The sequence below is a fragment of the Diabrotica virgifera genome, chromosome 1 (genome assembly GCF_917563875.1).
Source record: "Diabrotica virgifera virgifera chromosome 1, PGI_DIABVI_V3a".
Lineage (NCBI taxonomy): Eukaryota > Metazoa > Arthropoda > Insecta > Coleoptera > Chrysomelidae > Diabrotica > Diabrotica virgifera.
In genome coordinates this window covers 215,155,133-215,179,237 of record NC_065443.1, presented here as the reverse complement: position 1 = coordinate 215,179,237, position 24,105 = coordinate 215,155,133, and the positions used below count along the sequence as shown (strand labels likewise).

The following is a 24,105-nucleotide window of genomic DNA, read 5'->3' as shown; positions in this document are numbered from 1 at the left end:
ATGCTTACGTTTTGATTTATTTGCGAAAAACCGTCTAAAAACGTGTTTATTTTGATGAAAAATGAACATATTCACTTGCAAATAACTCGAAAAGTATTGAATTAGTGAAAAAACTCTATAGAACAAAAGTTGCTCAAAATTAGTCAGTTTATCCATTTCGGGACTTGCCTTGGACATATATTTTTTCACCCCCGAGATGGGGTGAAACTCACCCCCAGGGCAAAAGTTTATATCACTTTTTTTTGACATGTTAGCTATGCGTACGCCAAATTTCATGTCAATCCAAGCGGTTCTTTAAAATTTACAGCAAACACCGTGAAAGAATGTACTAAATTATATATCAAATAATTTTTTTCCATTAAACAGATCGGTGGTGAAGGTCGTTCTTATATCGGATCATACGAAATGTGATAAAAGATAACAATTTCGAAAGCAGAGTTAAGGTATTAGGAAACAAAAGCTTGGACTTGTTTAAAAAATGTGATTAAAAACTTCTTGAGTAACTATAAAGACGACAACTACAAGAAATATGTCAACAATCTACTGAAAGCCTACAGGTATTTGGGCTACATGTTTCTTAAAATCCATTTCTTTGATTCCCACTTGCATTTGTTAGATGTGATGAACATGGAGAACGTTTTTATTAAAATATTTTAAGTATGAAAAAACAACATCAAGGAAAACTACTGGCTGACTAGTGTTGGACACTTAAAAAAGATGTGCTAGAAGCAAAATACTCAAGAAAATCCCTCACGACCACCTTTTAATGTAGTAAACCCATAAATCCAGTAGAGGGAAGAAAAGGCTTGGGAAGCAAGAAGAAATCTTGGATGAGGAATATCAGATATTGGACTAACCTACGTGTTGAACAGATATTTCACGTTGCAAAAGAAAGAGAAGCGTTTAAAGAAGTAATCGCCAACCTTCGATAGAAGACGGCACAAAAAGAAGAGGAAACCCATATCCGTATAGCAGTAAATAGGTAAAAAAATGTATTTTTCTACGGATGTTATACAATACGCAACTTATTTCACTACTTACATACATTCAAGACAGACAATTCCTCACGCAGTGAGAAAAGTCGACCATTGCAGTGAGAAAAGTCGGCCATTGCAATGAGAAATATTTTTTCTCACGGGTTCTCCTACGGTCTTCCATACTATGATTGCCGTTTCCATGGTAACATGCACAATACAAACACAATTAATGTCAAATAAATGTGTTAAAGCAAAACTTACCAGGAATTACCTTTCAAAACTGTTTAAAAAAGAATGTGTGTGTACTTTGTACGGACGTAAGAAGTTGTACTTCTATATATGATTTCAACGAAATTAATATACTTTAAACAGTTTATTTATATTTTATTTATATATCAAACTAATTTTAATACTTACTACTTTTCAAAAATGTTTAAAACAGTACCAAAAATTAAAAGAATAAAAGAATAAAACACATACAAACACATTGAAAAATGCCACAAATGATTTCTGAACAATAATTGTCGGAAATTTTTTTTAACTAAATACGTATGTTCTGAAAAAAATTATATAATAAATATACTTACAATCATAAAATGTATAAAAAAATAAAAGTTTTTATTGGGGTTCGAACCCGCTTATGTTTGCGAAGTTAGTAGGTACTTATTGGAATTCATTCATCTTACACTTTTACCCACGGAGGCACATGCATTATGTGGGAAGATCGACGAACTAAACGGTTTAAAATTTTGACAGTTCTGAATTTAACCAAATTATTTTGATTTTTATCGATTTTTATTACGTGCGGTATCCGGGGTGACCAGACGTCATCGTATAAGAAATGAAGACATACGTGAAAGGTGCGGTATTGGAAGGACCTTAGACAGACTTGAAACGAAACAGTAATCGTGGTTCGGACATATGACGAGAATGGGTGAAGGTAGAACTGTAAAGAGGGTATGTAAAGCGGCATCCGACAACAAACTAAGAAGAGGCAGGCCAGCAAGAACGTGGAACACAGATATTGGAAAGGCTTGCGTAAAAAGGAATATTGGGTGGAGAGAAGCAGAAAGACTAGCTACTGACCGAAAGGCATGGAGATGTCTGATTTCTCCACTTACCTCGACACCGTAAGGTACAAGAGGACGGCTTAAGTAAGTAAGTATTTTGATTTTTGTAGAACATTGAAATATTAAAATATAACAAAACATAGAGTAATAAAACAATATATTAGGTGAATATTGACAGAAATTTTGATAATAATCAAATTATGTAAATCAAAGCATTACATACTATTTTAGTATGTTCATTTTAAATTTTCCAAATAGGTAAGTACCTATGTAATTTTTTATTAGGATACTAAAACATTTACAATTATTACGTACCTGTCGCTTTTAAAAACTATTTAAAAAGTCACTACAATTATAAACTTGCTTTTTTCTCTGCCATCACAACAATAAAAACTAATATACACATTTGTTTATCCATAATATCCAACAATTATTGACAGATGATTTTAACACCCAATAAGATCCCGTATAACGTTTGAGCGACTAATAAGATAGCGTCGGTGTGCGCATGCGCCAGGGAATGTAAACATTCATCCTTTTGCCTAAAGAAGTATAACTTCAAAAATAACTGTGAATTAGAATTTTTTAAAATAAGGTATTTATAATTTTTAAAATATTAAATACCTACATGTATATTACCTACGTTCTAATACCACGTATGAGAATTTTTAGGCAAAACGAGTTAGAGGTTGATTCTGAGTATATTGCGCACGCTCTACTGAATCATTCTAATCCCAAGTACGAGAAATGATGTTTTCTGGATGACGACAATGTCTCACAACTAACAAACATTTATAACCATATATACGAGACTGATATGATGCCACAGATATGGTTAGAGTCTACATTTATTCCACTCCCAAAAAAGCCTAATACATCATCATGTAAAGACTTTAGACTAATTAGTCTCATGAGCCACTCTCTCAAGCTACTTCTTAAGATAATTCTTAATAGAATCAAGCAGAAATGTGAAGGGAAACAAACAATTCGGTTTCAGAGAAGGATTGGGAACAAGGGGAGCTTTGTTCTCAATGTTAACATTACTTCAACGATCATGGGAAGTACAGAAACCAATTTACGTCTGCTTTATAGATTTTGAGAAGGCGTTTGATAGAGTTCAACATGATAGGTTGTTAGAATATCTAGAAATGATTGGCATAGATGATAAAGATCTGAGACTTTTACAACATCTATATTGGAATCAAGAAGCTTCTATTCTGGTAGACGGCAAAGAAACAGAAAAAATTTGCATTCAAAGAGGTGTCAGACAGGGTTGTGTGTTATCCCCAACTTTGTTTAACGTATACTCAGAAATAATTTTTAATGAAGCCTTGGAAGGACAATGTGGAGTTCGAATCGGGGGAGAAACTATTAACAACATCAGATATGCAGACGACACCGCGATCATGGCTGAAAATGTCGAAGATCTTCAATTCCTTATAGATCGAGTCACTAGAGAATGCTCCAATAACGGACTTAACATAAATACAACAAAGACAAAGTTACTTGTGGTTAGTAAACAAGACGTCGGCCCTATGCAACTAATTGTCAATGATGAATCAATAACAAAAGTTAACCATTTTAAATACCTAGGATGTTGGATAAACGAGACACTAAATCCGGATGAAGAAATTAAAACTCGTATAGAAATTGCAAGAGGAGCATTTATGAAACTTAGATCTATCCTGAGCAACTCTCAGCTGAACTTACAACTAAGAATCAAGTTCCTAAAATGTTATGTGTATCCTGTATTACTATATGGATGTGAAACCTGGATCATGAAGGTTAACATGATGAACAAATTAGAAGCCTTTGAGATGTGGTCGTATCGTAGAATGCTCAGAATATCTTGGGTTCAACGCATTTCAAACAGAGGAGTCTTAAACAGAGTAGGTCAAGGCGAAGGTGACTTAATGAAGATGATAAAAAAGAGAAAACTTGAATATCTGGGGCATATAATGAGAGGTAGCAGATACAGGATGCTGTAGTTAATACTCAATGAAAAGATCGACGGAAAAAGAGGAATTGGTCGAAAGAAATATGCATGGCTCCGAAACCTTCGTCAATGGACTGGCTTATCAGCAGATCAATTGTTACATGCCGCACAAGATCGAGAACGATATCGGCAAATTGTTATGGAAGCTACCCACGCCTAAAAATTTGGGCACGGTACTTAAAGAAGAAGAAGTAATGTACATACTTACTTAACGACAAAAGTGGGAAAACAATTACCTATTCTTATCTTTTTTACGCATAACAAATAAAGAAACCTATATACTTCGTTCCTCTCTAATGTTACAGGATATAAAATATTTCTGTCTTATTCACGTGGCTCATTACCTTTTGTTATTTTGTAGTAGTAGTGGCACGTCGCGTCGTGGCGGTTTATACCACACGATATATCCATTAAGTTTAATACAGCAAGTACTTTTATATATTAGATGATTACGCACCCACATACTCAGTAGGTCAACTTACGTTCTTATTATTATGAATATTTACTACACTGGTCGTTATGAATATTTCTACGCTGCAAAATCCAACATTTCAGAATGGTCAGATCAGAAAATGGATTTCAAGAATAGGACCGTAGAAGACTTGTTACTAGAAGGATAAATAGTTGATATAATCTGATGGTTATAATATTTGACAAAAATGAGATGAAAAATTAATAATAAAAACAATATTATATTTGGGAAGTCAAGACGGTTCACTTATGCTGGGGCCACAGTAACGTCTAATGCTATTAATTAACGCATTATTTGCATTATAGAGATAGCAAATAATACGTTAATTAACGGCATTACACGTTACTGTGTGGCCCCAGAATTACACGGATATGGTGTCGGGATAATACTAATCAAAAATATTGATCAAGCGGTAGTAAATTTCACCCCATACTCAAACAGAATTTACTCATTCGATTAATAGACCAGGGCGCATCTGTAAAAATATTAGTACATTTGGACGTTAAGAGATGACTCATATTTTTTTGCAGAAATTGTTTTAAAATAACTCATACAATCATATTTGAGTTATTCTCCCACTCAAAAAGGTCCGGAACATTATTTAAATAATCAAAATGTCAAAAAATGAAGGAAATATTCGATTTTTTTCTTCGTTTTTTGATTATAACTTTGAAAATATTCATTTCTGAGAAAAGTTGTACTAACATAAAAGTTGCGCAATTATTTCCTACAATATAGAATTCGTTACAAATTTTCAAAATTGTCACCCTTGTTGCAAAATAGCAATAATTGCGAAAAAACGATAAAAAAACAAGTATTCGCATTTTAGATTTTTCAACCATTTATGCTACACCTAGGACCTTCATATTTTACCAAGAAAAACTTTATGATATAAGAAAACAATACTGTGAATTTCATTAAGATCGGTTGAATAGATTTTGCAAAATAAATTTTGCAATCCAGCTTTCGCAAAAAAATATTTTTTTTTTCAAAATCTTGCAGGAGTGAATATAAAGCAGACAGCAAGTTTAATTTTTTTTGAATATAGAAGAATACCGTACCTATCATTTGGTAAAATTAAAAACGGTTAACCACTACGGCGTCAGGAATTTCTTTTAAATACACATTTTTTTGGTGCTACGCGCAGGACAGGCTAGTTTTCTCTGATTGGGCATTCCAATGACCGTTGATAATGATTGACAAATTTTAATTTTTAGTACATTTCGATATACTTAAATAAATAAATTTGTTTATTGCAAAATAAAAACACATGCTCTGTGATTTGAAATAACACTTTTTGGCAAAAACTTTCTTTGTTCATATATTTTAAGTTAGAGAATAAAAGTTTATTATTTTTAAACATATGCAACTGTTTAGACAATATTTCACAAACAATAATCAAATTAGTTTGATTTTTGTGGAATTAAAATATTAAAATACAACAAAATATAGTGCAAGAAAATAATATATTAGATAAAGATTGAAAGAAATTGTAAAATCAACTTGTGTGAATCGAACACCTCTGTCCTGCGCGTAGCACCAAAAATTAATGTTTTTCTTCAAACGTCAAATAATGATGACATTATTTATCTAACTTGATCCTGTCAAAGTTTGATGTCTCCGCCGGCAGCAGCTTTTTTTTCCCATTTCTTTACGGCGGAGGGAAAAATGTTGTCATGGCAACAATATGAAACAAGTCACAAAGCAACAATACAAATGTCATTAACAACAATTAAACATCATTTTTATTTATAGTAATATTAAAAGTACAATTAGTTAATGAGGCATTTTCAAAATTGAAACCGTGCAAAAATCCCGACTCTTGATAATTATTTTAATTTCTAACATCTAGACGACTTTGATAGTTGTCACAGTTAATTTCGAGTAAAAATAGCGTATGAATTGTACTATTTACGGTTGAAAATTGCTACGTTTGAAGAAAAAATAGTATACTTTATTCGGCAAAGAAGCGACTTTTCTTGACTTGCCCTCTATTACGCGCCTCACTTCGTTCGGCGCGTAATATCGGGCGCGTCAAGAAAAGTCATGCTTCTCCGCCTCATAAAGTAATATACTATTATTTAAAAAAATTCCTGACGCCGTGGTAGTTAATGGATTTTAATTTTAAAAATTGGAAATGAAAGGTACGGTATTCTTCTATACGTGAAAAAACTTGCTATCTCCTTTATTTTTAGTCCTGCAACATTTTGAAAAAATGAATTTTTTTTGCGAAAGCTGGATTGCAAAATTTATTTTGCAAAATCTATTGCACCGATATTAATGAAATTTACAGTATTGTTTTAATATATTATATAGTTTTTCTGGGTAAAATATGAAGGTCCTAAGTGTAGCATAAATGGTTGAAAAACGTAAAATGCAAATACTTGTTTTTTATGTTTTTTTTCGCAATTATTGCTATTTTGCAACAAGGGTGACAATTTTTAAAATTTATAACCAATCCTATATTGTAGGAAATTTAATTACGCAACTTTTATGTCAGTACAACTTTTCTCGAAAGTGAATACTTTAAAAGTTATAATAAAAAAAACAAAGAAAATAATCGAATTTTTCGTTCATTTTTTGACATTTTGATTACTTAAACAATGTTCCGGACATTTTTGAGTGGGAGGATAACCCAATTAATATTATAGGAGTTAATTCCAAGAAATTTCTGCAAAAAAAATATGAGTCACCTCTCAACGTCCATCTCAAAACAGATGCGCCCTGGACTATAAACCAAAACAAATCCAAAATAAAGATTTAACAAGTTTATGTTTATAACATTATACAATTAATAAATGAAAATAGTTTCTGTCCTTGTGGGATCGGTACTCACCGGAGGGACCGCAGACGTTCGGATACAATTAGCGTCTCTTTGCAAAGACAATGACGTCGACTTTGCAAAGTAACTTACTCACTTACTCAACACACACACATTACACCTGAGTTAGTGATAAGTTATACAATTACGTGGCTAAAGGTTCTAGTTCTAAACCAAGGCCAGAATCAGAGAAAAAAAAACATTATACAATGGGAGATTTTAACGAATAGGTTAGAGAAGAAAAAGTAGAAGAATGTACAGGAGGGTTTAGTCTGGGAAACAGAAACGAAATGGGTGATGAACTTATCGAATTTTGCCAAAACAATAATTTTGTTACAGCGAATACATTGTGTAAATTGCCCAAAAGAATAGACCTGGATCCAGCTTACCAAAAAAAAATTGATTAATAGCAAGCTGAAAATGTGTTAATAGCTTAACGGTGTCTAGTCGAACAAACTTTGATGTATGGGAACACTGGAACAGAAGAAGTTTTAATTGTGGAACAGGTTAAAAAGTTGAAACGTCAGACTACGACAACGTTCAATGTATTTTGTCGGACAGAACTTCCAATTGATTTGTTACCATTTCGTTAATCTCTCATGCAAAAATCAGACTAGTGTTTATCACCAACTGGGCATTTTAATGAGTGGAACACGAAGAACATGTCAAATGACAGGAATTATATTGGTGATAAATAGCAGTCTGATTTTTGTATGAGAGTTTAATGAAACGGTAACAAATCAATTGGAAGTTCTGTCCGACAAAATACACGGGACGTTTTCGTAATCTGACGTTCCAGATTTTTAAACTATTCCACAATTAAAACTTTCCCTGTTCCAGTGTTCCCGTGCATCAAAGTTTGTCCGACTAGACACCGTTAAGCTACCTACTAACAAATTTTCAGCTTGCTATTATTCAACTTTTTTTTGGTACGCGGGATCCAGGCCTAGATGACCATGTATAACTCTCTAAACCAAATAGACTATAATGTATTACATAGTTAGACAAAGATACAATAACGCAATTATATCACCAAAGACTTGGTGAATTCTTATAATTCATTTTCAAGAAGGTCATTTATATTAATTGTTGACTTATTAACATTTTTGTACCATTTGTTAGCGTTACGCTAGTATACAGTATGGTGCAAATATTTGGAATAAATTCGTTATTTCGTAAGCCAGTGACTTTAAGTAAAAATCCTGAGACAGGTCTATTTTTTATTTTTTAATTATGATTTTTGCCACATATATCATACTAATGACATCATCCATCTGGGCGTGATGACGTAATCGTTGATTTTTGTAAATGGGAATAGGGGTCTTGTGCTAGCCCATTTGAAAGGTTATTCAATTCTCTATTCAGTAATATAAACATTGACAATATTATTTATACAGGGTGTCTAACAAAAATTATTTTGAATTAAATTAATTAACACAAGAAGAAGAATGTATGTAATGTATTTAATTCAAAATACATTATACTGCTGTGAGAAAACAGAAAAAAATGTTTATTTCATAAATAAACAATATTTTCTGTTTTCTATTTTTTCTGTGACAGCAGTAGAATATATTTTGAATTAAATCAATTATATACATTCTTCTTTTTGTGTCAATTAATTAAATTCAAAAGAATTTTTCTTGGACACCCTGTATAAATAATTATGTTAATGTTTATATTATTGAATACAGAATTGAATAACCTTTCAACTAGCACACGACCCCTTTCTCATTTAAAAAAAATCATCGATTACGTCATCACGCCCAGATGGATGACACTACTTGTGTGATATATATATATATATATATATATATATATATATATATATATATATATGTCAGAAAATCATAATTTAAAAATAAAAATAAAAATCAAGCTGTTTCAGGATTTTTGCTTAGAGCCGCTGCGCGCTGGCTTACGAAATACCTAATTTATTCTAAACAGTTGCACCATACTGTATAAATAAATTCAAAAAGCAGTTTTTATTAAACAATAATATGCAAATGACCATTAGTTGTCGAGGCATTAGCTGCAAAAAATACTTTAATAAACGACCTTCATAAAAAATGTATAATACTATCTAGCCAAGGGCTTAAGAACAACTGCGTAACCAGGATGATCCTAAGAGGGGCCTGGGGGTTACAACTACTGGAGGGTATCTGGGGGTATGGAATAGTAATGGTGTAAAGCGTACAGCACTCAAAGTACATCCCAAGGGGGAGTTATAACCTCCAGAAACGCTCCCCCTGGTTACGCCACTGGTTAAGAATCAACTCAAAATCATAGAACGGTTTTCTGAGGCCAAAAATTTAATTTCTGCATATAAAATATACAAGCCGAATGACGAGTGCCTGCTGAGGTACGGCAGTTTGCAGACTTCAGTTTTATAAGTTATACCAAGTACCAAATGTGGCCCTCAATATTTGAGCTTATCTTCTGGACTGAGTACCATATATGGTACTCAAATGACGCTTTGGTAATGTAGGGAAAAAGAAACTGGCAGTCAACCTGTTAAAACACTTATATTATACCTACAATGCAGCCAACAACACCACACACACACAGAAGCAATAAAATAACTTTAACGACAACCAACTTGAATAACATGGAAAAAATTATAAATAGAATGTAGTTGTATATTTATAATACATGAGTAAGAGAGAGACCGAACACTAACACAATCTACGGGTCCCCCTATTTGTCATCCTGCATATATAGTGAATCTAAATACATTCAATTACCATATCAGAAGAACTAAAACACCTACAATATATTTAAAAAATAGTGCCAGATTGTTAGAAAAACGTAGATACAATAGTGTCCTTAATATGGTGTATTCCATGAATATACAACTGTTTTGGATTATCGCGACAACGAATATTTTAGTGTGCAACATAAGAAGTACGAAAGTATTTTGCTCTAATAATTACTCCAATAAACAACAATATAATTTACAATTTACTTTCGTTCTTCATATTTTGCACAGTAAAATATTCGTTGTTGCGATAATCCAAGAGGGTCGTATATTCGCGGAATGGGGTATACAGTTCAATTCTTTATATAAAATATGAGAAATATCAAATATGGTGCCCAATTTTAAACTGCAAATGATTGAATTTTTTTTTTCACATTCTCAGTAATGTCAGCCATTGTTAGTTCACAAAAAATATTCCACAAAAATGAAAATAGCGAAATAAAAATGGCTCTTCCAAATAAAGAAAAAATTAAAATTAAATTATTGTGCTATTAGTAGGTACTTAATTGTGTGTCCTGTTCCGTAGACCATGACATTTAGCACAAAATAAATTGATTTTTAAATACAGCACCTAGAGACTTGAAACTTTTTTCATTGTGTTCATGATGAAGTCAGAACAAAAGTCTACCATACAAAAATGGGCGGAATGCTTAATAATAGTACTTTAAAGTGCACAAAATGCCTCCAAACGTGCATAAACATGTCGAAATAAGTAAATTAAAGACAATATTTTGTTATTAAGGGGCTTTTTCGGGTCACTGAAGACGAATACGTCATCAGAAACAGACCTCGGAGCACCTGCTGTCCAGGGTCACTGCTGAGGCAAGTCATCTTCTGGAGTTTCGAGGGGTTTTGGCACTAATTGATACAAACAGATTACTTAGGGGTGTTTTGGAGATGCTGAACATGAAAATAGTTTCAGAACCGACCCTCGGAGAACTTAGTACCCAGGGTAACTGATATGCACGTCATCTTCTGGAATTTGTAGGCATTCCGGCACTAAATTAGATTGCAAATAGATTATTCGGGGGTTTTTGGGTTTGCTGAATACGAACACGCTATCAGGACCGACCTCCGAAAACCCTCGAAATTCCAGAAGATGAACAGCGTATCAGTCACACTGGGCACTAGGTGTTATGAGGGTCAGTTTTGATGTCATATTCGTGTTCAGTCCAGTCTCTTCTAGATCTGTTGCTTTTAACATCTAGACATTATATATTTCACATGTAAGTAAATTTATTCTCTCATTTTTAAGTCAACTCAACTTCAGTAAGATGCGTAGTTGCTTTCTGGCTCTCTTGTCATAACTATGTCCTCCTAAAGGCAATTATCTCTTCTAGATACTAGGACTAATGCTGTTCTGAAAACTTAGAACGAAACGTATCCACTAATTAGATGGAATAGTATAACATCTGGCTTTCATTTCTCCACATTTTTGACTGAAACCTTTATTTGTCACAGTTTGAAAAGGATTCCATCCAATTCCAGTGACCACTTCACGACTTATATACAGGGTGATTGATTAGTGAGGTAAAGCTCCGTAGATTTGTTGTAATAAGTAATAGATAGCAATAAAAGTTAATAACAAAAATTGATGCCAACTTTGAGCTTTTTCAAAATTAATTAGAATGTTACAGGGTGTTCGATAACATAGTCGCAGACCAAACTTATGTTTTTTTTAATGGAACACCCTGTATGCTATTTTATACTCGAAATCTTCTTAACTTCTTCATTACAAAAATATAAAGGCTTGTTATGTTCAACTCGCTGTATAAATAAAAATAAGCACAAAAGCAATGGATTATTGATGATGCCATATTTTTTATTTATTGTCAAAATTTTCATAAATGATTAATATTGCTAATTTTCTTTATATTGAATACAGGGTGAGTCAAAAAGCAAGTACATTATTTTCTCAGTAATTTTAAATGGAACACCCTGTATTTTATATCACTATGGAAAAGTACCATTACCGTACTTTAATTTTTATATAACATTCCCATTGTCTAAATTTATTAGTTTTCGAGATATTTTCATTTTTCAGAGCAAATTATTGTTGTTTGTTTGGGTTTATATGACTGCGGACACTAAATCCATTCGCCAATTTTACTATTTTTTATTTTATTAGTCATTTTTTCGTATCTTATCCTAAAACTAATACTAATATAATAAACAATTCTACTAATAAATAATTATTTTTGTATTTTTTTTTTAATAATTTTTTATATATATTTTTTTTTATTTATTTTTTTCCAAATGATGTTCTCAGAGTTCCACAGCAAAAACTGCAACATTCTTCTTTAGCCCTCTACTTAATTCGAAAGCTATTTTACTATGGACTGTCCAAGTTCGTCATTCATTTTTATCTACATATTTTTTTATATTTCTTTAATTATTATATTTTTTTTCTATTTTTTTTATGTATCTTTTTTATATTTTTTCTTTTTTTTTTGTTTTTTTAATTTTTTTTTTATTTTATTATTTCTTTTTATATTTCTTTTCTTTTTTTTTCTTTTCTTTTTCTTTTAACATATAGAGCAAATTATTAATTACGTGTCTAAATCTTTCGAAATTTTAAGTAAGCCATGACTGAATTGTCTAAGACTGACAATTTACGATTACTGGTTATCAATCTGATAATAAATGTAGCAATGTAGCAAATAAAGAAAGAAAAATAATTTGTTAGTAATAAATTTTACAAAAAAAACACAACCACAACATACAACATTGTTGAAACAATTAAAAACTACTTTTGTATGTAAGTGTAACAAATAAAGAAAGAAAAATAATTTATTAATTATAAAATTTGACAAAAACACAAACACATACAACATTTTGTGAAAACAAAAAACTACTTTTGAATGTAAATGTAACAATGTAACAAATAAAGAACGAAAAATATTTTATCAGTAAAAAATTTTACAAAAAAAACATGAACAAACAATACAACATTTTTGAAAAAATTAAAAGCTACTTTTAATATAATATTTTAAATATTTATGTAATTACATAAGTTGTTCAAAATGAACTCCTAACACAGTTATGCATGCCTAAAAACGGTCACTGAATGAGTTACTTACACTACGAAGCATTTGTAAATTAACTATTACTTCAAAATACACTTCGTATTCTATTTTTCATCTCATCTCTTGTTGTTGGAGGCATTATTTTATAACCTTCATTCTTAAAGTAACCCCAAAAAAATATGTCCAGTTTATTAAATTCTGGTAATCTGGGTGGCCACGCTACTGGTCCATTGATAAATGAAAATATCTCGAAAACTAATAAATTTAGACACATGTAATGTTGTATACAAATTAAAGCACGGTAATGGTACTTGTCAATAGTGATATAAAATACCATTTAAAATTACTGAGAAAATAATGTACTTGCGTTTTGACTCACCCTGTATTCAATAGCAAGAAGATTAGCAATATTAATCATTTGTGAAAATTTTGACAATAAATAAAAAAATATGGCATTAATAATCCAGTGCTTTTGTGCTTATTTTTATTTATACAGCGAGTTGAACTTGTTACGATTTTCACATAATGTGAAATACTTTTACATGGATGGAATTATGGAATAGCTGTTGTGCTGTTGATAATGATGATGATAGATTAAGAGATACAGAAGTAAAAAATCTACCAACAAAAATTAAAAGGACAGTATGAAGTGAATAAAAACCAAATAAAAAAATTTTCAGAAATAGAAAATAAATGGGACTAGTTAGTTCAAAAGAATTTTGTTACTACGACAAAGGAAGTTTGGGGAACTTCAATAATCGCAAATATGTATATAGGGTGAGGCAGATAAAAGGCCTATTAGAAATATCTCGAGAACTAAAGGTAACTGAATTATGAAAATTGGAATATTGGGGTTTTGAAGACTGATCTATTTAATGAAAATATTTTCATTTACTTTGTACTTCCGGTTATACCGGAAGTTGCGTATAACTTCGTTTTTTTTAATGGGACATCCTGTATATTTTTACATTTTTAGATTCTCCTCGATTTATTCTTTCTTGAAATATAATGTTTTGTAACATTATACAGGGTAGGTTAAAAGATAATTACGTTTTCTTATTAATTTCGTAGCAATATTCACACCCTGTAGGATTGTAGTAGTTTGACATAATTAACTCTATTATTGTTCAAATGATTTCTAATATAGTCTACTATTGTTAACAATTTATAGTATAGCTAAATTTTTAATTTTACTATACAGGGTGGGTCTAAACTCGGAATGAGTATTTTCTGAGTTTTCTTAAATGGAACACCCTATATTTTAGTATTGTAATGAAATGATATTTCATGGTACTTTTTTATTTCTTAAGCATTTCCTATTCCTAACTGCTTTAATTTGGGCTTAATTGTTCATCGCACCAACAATCTTAACTTCAATGGTATTTTGACAGTTCAAGCATTATTGGCAATTTTAAGTATCAGTCTAGATTAATATGTATTTATTTCCAAAAAATTATTTGTGATTGAATATTTTCACGGCCAACCTAATACAATTTCACATATTTTGTGTTGGAATTAATGTTTTGCTTGAATCACCAATAACTCACAAATTAAAGCAGTTAGGTACCTGTAGGGAGTGCTTAAGTAATTAAAATGTACCATAAAGCAACATTTCATTACAATACTAAAATACAGGGTGTTCCATTTAGGAAAACTCAGAAAATACTCAATCCGAGTTTCGACCAACCCTGTATACTAAAACAAAAAATTTAACTATACCAATAATCCCTAACAATAGTAGACTGTATTAAAAATCATTTGAACATAAGTAGAGTTTATTATGTCAAACTATTACAAGCCTACAGGGTGTGAATGTTGCTACGAAATTAATAAGAAAACGTAATTATCTTTTAACCTACCCTGTATAATATTACAAAACCTTATATTTAAAGAAAGAAGAAATCGAGGAGAATCCAAAAATGTAAAAATATACAGAGTGTCCTATTTAAAAAAAACGAATTGATTACAATCAACTTCCGGTATAACCGGAAGTAGCAAAGAGACCAAAATATTTTCATTAAATAGTTCACACCTCAAAACCCCTGTATAACAATTTTCATGATTTTCTTACCTTTAGTTCTCGACACCATAAACAAATTCAAAGGTCAAATATAAAAAAGATATCTATGTCGAAAAAGTACATACTTAATTGAAATATAAGTCAGAAATTACTACCAAGCATATAAAATTGCTAGAAATGAAGTCAACTAATCAAAAACGAAAAAGAGAAAGCCTGACTAGAATTAGGAAATACCATAGCAATTAGAAACTCAAAGAAAAAATAGAAGATTAAGAAAGTTACGATAATGAAGATAAACTAGACTCAAATTGCAAGGAACGAAATCACGGAAGCAATGATTAAGCTAAAAACGAAATTTTTAGACAAAGAGACAAATTTAAAATTTTGCGTACTGATAAATGAAGTAGTGAGAACAAAAGAAATATCAGAAAATTGAACCAGTAATATAACAGCATCAAGGTTTTAGAAGGAAGATTCCGAGAATTGTTCAAACTGTACAGGAATTACACTGACATCCGCCAAAGTCTTTACTAGGATAGAAAAGCTGGAAATAGCTTAGAAGAATCTCTGGCGGCTCGTCAGAGGAGGCAAAGGAAGCTTAGCCTCCCCATAAATTTTTTACACACGCTACACTGTTTTGTTTATCTTGAATCGCGAAAAACAGCAAGCACTTTTATTATTATACAACGTGTAAATTCCACATTTTCACTAAATATCCATAAGCACCGAGAATTCGCATTAGAACGCATGATTGCGTCTCAGTTTTTTTATTATTATTGTATGCAGGACCCTGGATTATCCCGAAATGCATGAACGGAGGCGAGAAGCCAGCCAGCCTCGGTTGCTAATGCTCGCTAATAGAATCGCAGTAGGCCGCGTTTAGAATTAAAAGAATTCAGTTGAGTATCTTTAAAAATGTGAACCTTCAACCTGTATGGACTGCAAAACTTCAAATCTGTATTTATTTTGATATGCATATATACTTACAAAGATGGAATTGTTAACAAATAAACGACACAAACTTTGGTATTACACTTTTACAATAAATTAAACTAACTATTTTTAAAATGATATGCTATTATGAAATTATGAATTATGATGATGAAATGTAAATAAAAAATGGTCAAAAAATGGGGACTTAAATTACAGCTTTTGGCTCATTTTTTTTTGCTAGTGCAAATTTGTCTAGATATTTTACAGTTAGGTATAGCCTATTGTAAAAATCACGAGCTGCCACTGATCTCAACACGAATTTAGAAAGAAAGGAGTACTCAAGATATGATTTTTATACCGAGGCAGATATGAGGAAAACTACTGAGAAAAGAAAAAGAGGTGCATCTGTATTTTTACCTAAAAAAAGCTTTCGACAACATAAACAGACATGACATTTAGAAATATTTGAAAAAAATAGGAATAAAAGGAGAATATGATAAAAATTGTTAAATAATTTTTATCATATTCTCCTTTAGTGGAGTCACTGAAGGTGGATATGAGCTATTACCTCCGATTTCGTTGAACCTCCATCGATTTGCATGAAAATTGGTGAGTGGTTAGAGGATATCTCAAGGAACAAAGGTGACATGGTGCCAACTTGCGCTTTTACGCTGGGGGGTGGATGCCACCCCTTCTCGGGGGACAATTAGTTTATTAAAATTAACCCCATAATTCGATAGAGGGACAAATTTTAAGAAAAATTTGTTATATAAAGTTATTAAAGTAAATCAAAACTTTTTAAGTTATTAAAGATCAAACATTTTAATTTTTCTTGAGAAAAATTCATGTTTTTAACCAATGTTTCATCAATAACTCAAAAAGTGTAAGTTTTTACAAAAAAGTTATTATTATAAAAATTAAAGCTAATAAAAATTGAAATAAACCCCTTACTAGAAAAACCTTTTAATGTTAACCAAAAGTGAGTTATAGGTAATTGAATGTATATTTTTTTCGGTGAGTAAAAAACTCTAAGTATTCAAGTTGAAATAACGGGAAATTGATGTATTTTATAACATAAACTTATTGAACATTTGTCAAAGTACTTAAAAATATCTATCAAATGAGCCGCCGAACATGTTGATAGCGTTAAGATTTATGCTCCAAATTTTTTTCAAAATTTATCCTTTAAAAATTTTTCCAAAAAGTTATGGTTTTTTTTTTTAATAACTCCGTTCGTGTTTACGATATCAGGTTCATCTAAAAACTGTTTGAAAGCTAATTACAAGTGCTATTTAAGCACGTTGAACCTAATCTTTTAAACCCCTTACTTTTTTAAAAATAAAAGGTTAAATAACCCCGGTTGCATGGTTCCCACAGCAAAATTTAAGATTTAAACGTTTCTATCTCGGTTATTTTTTACCCTATCGAAATAGTAAAACATTTGGCACAGAAAGAACTAAAATTTGGTTATATATAATTTTTTATGTATATTGAGTATTTTTGGAGTTATAATCAAAAGAATATGAGAATTACAATAATTTTAAAAATTAGGATTTTTTAAATTATATCTTTTTTTCAAAAATATGCATTCTAAACCGGTCAAAATTATAGAAAACATTAATTATGCTAATATAAAGAAGTTCTTGTAAGGATTACTATACATTTTAATTTTGGTGGAAATGGCGTATGTTTTATTTTTCACTTTTTCCTAAAAAATTCGAAACAGTTCTTTTATTTTCATTATAACTTACTTAATTTTGACGCTATTACCTTGTTCTGAAGCTTATTTGATAGGTATTTTGAAGTACATACTTTGACAAATGTTTAGCAGGCATATTTTATACATTACATCGTTTTCCTGTTATTTAAGCTTAAATACTTAGATTTGAGTACTCGTCGAAAAAAATACACATTCAATTGCCAATAACTCAGTTTGAACCAACATTAGTTTAGTTCTTTATGTAAGGAATGTATTCAATTTATTATTATCTTCAATTTCAGTAATAATAACTTTTTTGTAAAAGCTTTCGTTTAAAAAGCATCGTTTTCCCGTTATTTAAGCTTGAATACTTATATTTGAGTACTCGTCGAAAAAATACACATTCATTTGCCCATAACTCACTTTGAACTAACATTAGTTTAGTTCTTTATGTGATGAATGTATTCAATTTTTTATTATCTTCAATTTCAGTAATAATAACTTTTTTGTAAAAGCTTATAATTTTTGATTTATACGTGAAAAACCGATTTAAAACATGCATTCTTTTACGAAAACAAAATCTTTGGTCTTTAATAACTCAAAAAGTGTTGATTTATTTTAATAACTTTATATAACAAATTTTGCTTATAATTTATCCCTGTATCGACTTATGGTATTATTTTTAATAAAATAATTTTCACCCCCGAGAAGGGGTGGTATCCACCCCCAGGGTAAAAGTGCAAGTTGGCACCATGTCACCTTTGTTCCTTGAGATATCCTCTAACCACTCACCAATTTTCATGCAAATCGATGGAGGTCAACGAAATCGGAGGTGAATACCTTCAGTGACTGCACTACTTCTATTTATACAAAAAGTTTTAAAGATTTATACAAAAAAAATACTAACAAAATGAGAACAGGCAATCGAGGATTACGAGGGAACAAATACGCTGAGGGAATAAATAATACTTCTCTCGCAGTATATCAAGTCACTAAAGCCGGCCACTCACGACTCACGATACTGCGGCGTCGTTCAATTTTGTCGAATTCGACTAATTGACAAGAATTTTGATAGTGTGGGACCGTGCATCCATCAAAATCTTTACAATTTTACCACAGAGAGAGTGGCCTGTCTGCTACAGTACTGCAGAATTGATATCATCGACGATTTTGTCGAACGACACCGCAGTATCGTGAGTGGCCGGCTTAAGATCTCAAAGTGCGGCTCAGGGAAAGAGCTCCACCCGAACCAAATCCTTTTGATACCATAGGTACCTGGAATGAGTGAATTTTCCCTCTAGAAGGAGTGAGAGCCCAACGGTACTTAGGGTTTACTAATTAAATGTGGAAGAAAAACTTCCAACCTTTATTTGTCTTAAATGCAGTACTTAGTCATTTTTTACCAAATTTTTGCATAGCCAGTTATGCTCGTGTATACAATACTCTTTCTAAGAGACTCATTACTACTCTACTCAGCTCAGCTGGGTGCTATTGTTGGAAGTGTGAAATGCACTAAACAAGGAATCTACCTGTTTTATACCTATTTTATGGAATGATCCTCGATCCTTTATGTTTATGTAATTTTGACGCCTCGAACAATAGCAGCCCTCTTAGCCGGCTTTTAGCTAAAACTAGTACTATACAACCTATATTTGTTTGATGCTTATGTGTTGATTAATCCTCTTTTCTTTAGAACCTTTTTTTATAATTTATGCGTTAATTTATAGACCAGGTTATGGACCAGGACGCATCTGTAAAAAAAATATTAGTACATTTGGACGTTGAGAGGTGACTCAAATTTTTTTGCAGAAATTGCTTTAAAATAACTCAAATATTAATATTTGAGTTATCCTCCCTCTCAAAAAGGTCCGGAACATTCTTTAAATAATCAAAATGTCAAAAAATTAAGGAAAAATTCGATTTTTTTCTTCGTTTTTTGATTATAACTTTAAAAGTATTCATTTCCGAGAAAAGTTGTAGTGACATAAAAGTTGCGTAATTAAATTTCCTACAATATAGAATTGGTTGAAAATTTAAAAAATAGTCACCCTTGTTGCAAAATAGCAATAATTGCGAAAAAAACCATACAAAAACAAGTATTCGCATTTTACGTTTTTCAACCATTTATGCTACACTTAGGACCTTCATATTTCACCCTGAAAAACTTTATGATACAGTAAAACAGTACTATAAATTGAATTAAGATCGGTTCAATAGATTTTGCAAAATAAATTTTGCAATCCAGCTTTCGCAAAAAAAATTCATTTTTTCAAAATGTTACAGGACTGAAAATAAAGCAGATAGCAAGTTGAAATTTTTTTTGCTTATATTGGCTTATACCTTTCATTTGCAATTTTCAAAATTAAAATCGATTAACTACCACGGCGTCAGGAATGTTTTTAAATAAACATTAATTATTGGTGCTACGCGCAGGACAGCGGATAGTTTGTTCTGATTGGGCATTCCAATGACCTTTGATAATGATTGATACATTTTAATTTTTATTACATTTCGATATAAATAAATAAATTTGTTTATTGCAAAATAAAAACACATACTCTATCTTTTGAAGTAACACTTTTTTTAGCAAAAACTTTCTTTGTTCATATATTTTAACTTAGAGAATAAAAGTTTATTATTTTTAAACATGCAATTGTTTAAACAATATTTCACAAACAATAATAAAATTAGCTTGATTTTTGTGGAATTAAAATATTAAAATACAACAAAATATAGGGTAAGAACATAATATATTAGATTTAGATAAAGATTGGAAGAAATTTTGGTGGAAATCAACTTGTGTGAATCGAACACCGCTGTCCTGCGCGAAGGCACCAAAAATTAATGTTTATTCAAAAAATTTCCTGACGCCGTGGTAATTGATTTTAATTTTGCAAATTGCAAATGAAAGGTACAGTACACTTCTATAAGCAAAAAAAAATCAACTTGCTATCTGCATTATTTTCAGTCCTGCAACATTAAAAAAATGATTTTTTTTTGCGAAAGCTGGAGTGCAAAATTTATTTTGCAAAATCTATTAAACCGATGTTAATGCAATTTACAGTGTTGTTTTACTATATCATAAAGTTTTTCTGGGTAAAATATGAAGGTCCTAAGTGTAGCGTAAATGGGTGAAAAACGTAAAATGCGAATACTTGTTTTTGTATGGTTTTTTTCGTAATTATTGCTATTTTGCAACAAGGGTCACTATTTTTTAAATTTTTAACCAATTTTGTATTGTAGCAAATTTAATTACGCAACTTTTATGTCAGTACAACTTTTCTCAGAAATGAATAGTAAAGTTATAATCAAAAAACCAATAAAAAAAATCGAATTTTTCCTTCATATTTTGACATTTTGATTATTTAAACAATGTTCCGGACAATTTGGAGTGGAAGGATAACTCAAATATTATTATTTGAGGTATTTTCAAGCAATTTCTGAAAAAAATTTGAGTCACCTCTCAACGTCCATCTCAAAACAGATGTGCCCTGGACTATTAAAAGTTAATAGTACATTGTTTACCGGGTAGGAAAAGCTTAACATTCCTGGACGACTGTGAAGATTGCTAAGTCGAGGCGCAAGCCGAGACTTAGCAACACAGAGTCCAGGAATGTGGCTTTTCCTACGAGGTAAACATACTATTTTTCCGCAAATCGTTTAAAATTCGACAGATATTGATTGATTTAAAAAAAAACGCGATAATTTTATTCCCAAATAAATGGTGCTTTGAAATTCCTAATAAAATTACTTGGGTTACTATGGAAACGTATTGAGGTTGAATTGTCAAACTTGACGCTTATAAATTTAACACTAACAACTGTACGGAAATATCATTTCCTTACAGTAAGGAAATGACATTTCCTTACAGTAAGGAAGTCCTGACTTTTTCTTCAAGAAATTTTGACAGGAATGTCAAAATTTCCTGGCGATTTGCGGAAAAGCTAATTGTTGATCAGTTAAATCAGTTCAGCTGAAATATCACTCGTTCAAATATTTCGTCTATTTTTTAGTCCTCAGGTTGTTACAATGATCAGGATGTGATCATGATGTTACAACTTCTTCAAAAACATCTTCAATGCTTTTCTCGTAAAACAATGATCTGGATTCTTGTATGTGTATTTATTTGATATTGTTTCCTTCGTTCTGTGTTCTGTGAGCGAGTTTTCAAAATATTGATTACCAGGAATAGTTTTTTTTTAATATAATTTGAGTTAAAGATTTCCAGGGTTCCGTCGTTCTGTGGATCTTCTTCCTTCAATATATCCCCAAGTAGCTGTTTTCACTTATTTTTTTCCACTGTTAGCTACTTTTCTCTTAAATCTGGTTTTTGCCCTTTTGTACTTCTCCGAGTTTTTCATTATAAGCCAATGTTGGTATAGTTTTTGCTTCTTGTTTCTTATTCTCAAGACATGTATCGTGTTCTCTAGTTGATCTGTCTACGTACCAAAACTTATTTTTCAGGTGCTCATGTAAATTTTCGAAAAAATTCTTCCATAAAATTATGCACGAAATCTTCTGCAAGAGTCGATTTTTGTGGTTATCTAATATTTTCGTATTTGGAAGTAAATTACTCATTTAAAAAAAAAAGGAAAAAATATACACTTTTAAACTTTTAACTGTCTTCTTTTTTTTGCTTATACCAAAATTCTTTTACTATACATAAGCTCTTTATTTAAAAACAAGTCAGAATTTACTTTATAACATTGGAACACATCATTTTCTCAATCTCAATAATATAAAAGTAACACCTACCTGTAGCATTATTCTGAGAACCAGCCACTCCATCAGCAACCAAGAACATTAAGGGCACTAAATAATTAAACAACCACATGTTTGAGCTATCCATTTACCGCACAGAAGTCTTAACATCCGTTCTTACAAACTATCAGAAAAATTGTTTATTAAACACTATTAAGCCGGATATTTCAATCTTCCACTTAAACTGTACAGTTGGAATAAAATAAAAAGCACTTTTAGTCACAAAAATATCCAATATATAAAAAGAAAAACAAATCCCAAATGGAAAGTACGAAGAAAACAGTCGTCAATCTTTACCACAATTTCTTAAACAAGCACTACACGATGTACTCTCAACAACAGTGAATCGCTCACTGATAATTCACTGATTCAAAATTCAGTTGACTAACAGTGAGGACTGAGGAAACTTTATTCGAATCCTTCCGATCTCTAATTCCGAACGGTAACGAAAAAACAACCAATGATTTTAAAACGTACCATTATACATTGTAAAATGCACAGGACTTCATTGGACGACTTTAGGAAATACATTATTTAGTTCTCAAAGAATTACAGATAGAAAAGCATGAGTTTTTAAAGATAGTAGGGATAATCACGTGACCAAAACAAAGAACCTGTTGCGTCTCACGATAGAGGAATAAATAATAGTCCAGTCCTTTTTCATGGGCTGTCCGGTAATTTGGATAACGGGATATTTGACCTCACTGTATAATTTTCTCGTAAAAAGTGTTTACATAATTTTTCCGTATTTAGTTATTATGTGGATATATTCTCAAATTGGAAGAACGTAATTTTACAAAGTAATATCTTATTCTTATAAAATAATATTATGAAAAAAACTTGGAAAGAACATATTTAGCGACCAAGGAAGTGCAAGAGAAGAAGGAGAAGAGTACTACATATGAGAGGAAGACAAACTGGCAACGGTCGTCATTGCATAGAACTAAATGGAGAAGAAGATTGGAGAAGATTGAGACTCGAATTTCGGGCTGTAGCACATGTGATGATGACAAACATTCGAAAACTGAATATTTTGAAGTTCAAATCCAAGCATTGGATTGTATACGACTAAGTAGTTATTTTTAAGTCATCATCATCAGTAGCTCGACAACCCTTTTTGGGTCCTGGCTTGTTCTAGGATTTTCCGCCATTCCGTTCTGTTCCTTGCTTTGTTTTTCCAGTGGGTAATCTCAAGTGTTTTCAGATCTTGTTTCATGTATCTAAGTTTGGGTCTTCCCTTTGACCTTCTCCCTACTGGTGTTTGCTTCATTATGTGTTTTGGTGTTTCGTTCTCCAACATCCGTTCAACATGGCCCATCCAGCGCAGACGTCCGATCTTTATAGATGTTATGACGTCGGGTTCGTTGTATGCTGCGTATAGTTCAAAATTATATCTTCGGCGCCATACGTCATTTTCTTTCACCCCTTATATATGTGTCTGAGGATTTTTCGTTCAAACGTACCTAATAAGTTCTCATCGCTTTTCGACAGTGTCCATGTCTCTGATCCATATATAAGAACCGGTTTTATCAGGGTTTTGTATATTTTGCATTTGGTTTTTCTCGTGATGTTGTT

At 31.4% G+C, this 24,105-nt stretch overlaps 1 protein-coding gene across 1 annotated transcript in view; it reads right to left on the bottom strand.

Annotated features, from left to right (window-relative positions):
* Window positions 1-22,882, bottom strand: part of LOC114326418 (uncharacterized) — a 376,347-nt gene extending 353,465 nt beyond the window's left edge. Inside the window, exon 1 of the mRNA XM_028274785.2 lies at window positions 22,525-22,882. Within this exon, the coding sequence (XP_028130586.1) occupies window positions 22,525-22,618 (94 nt within the window). The 5' untranslated portion in view covers window positions 22,619-22,882. The remainder of the gene's footprint in view (window positions 1-22,524) is intronic.
* Window positions 22,883-24,105: the final 1,223 nt, after the last annotated feature.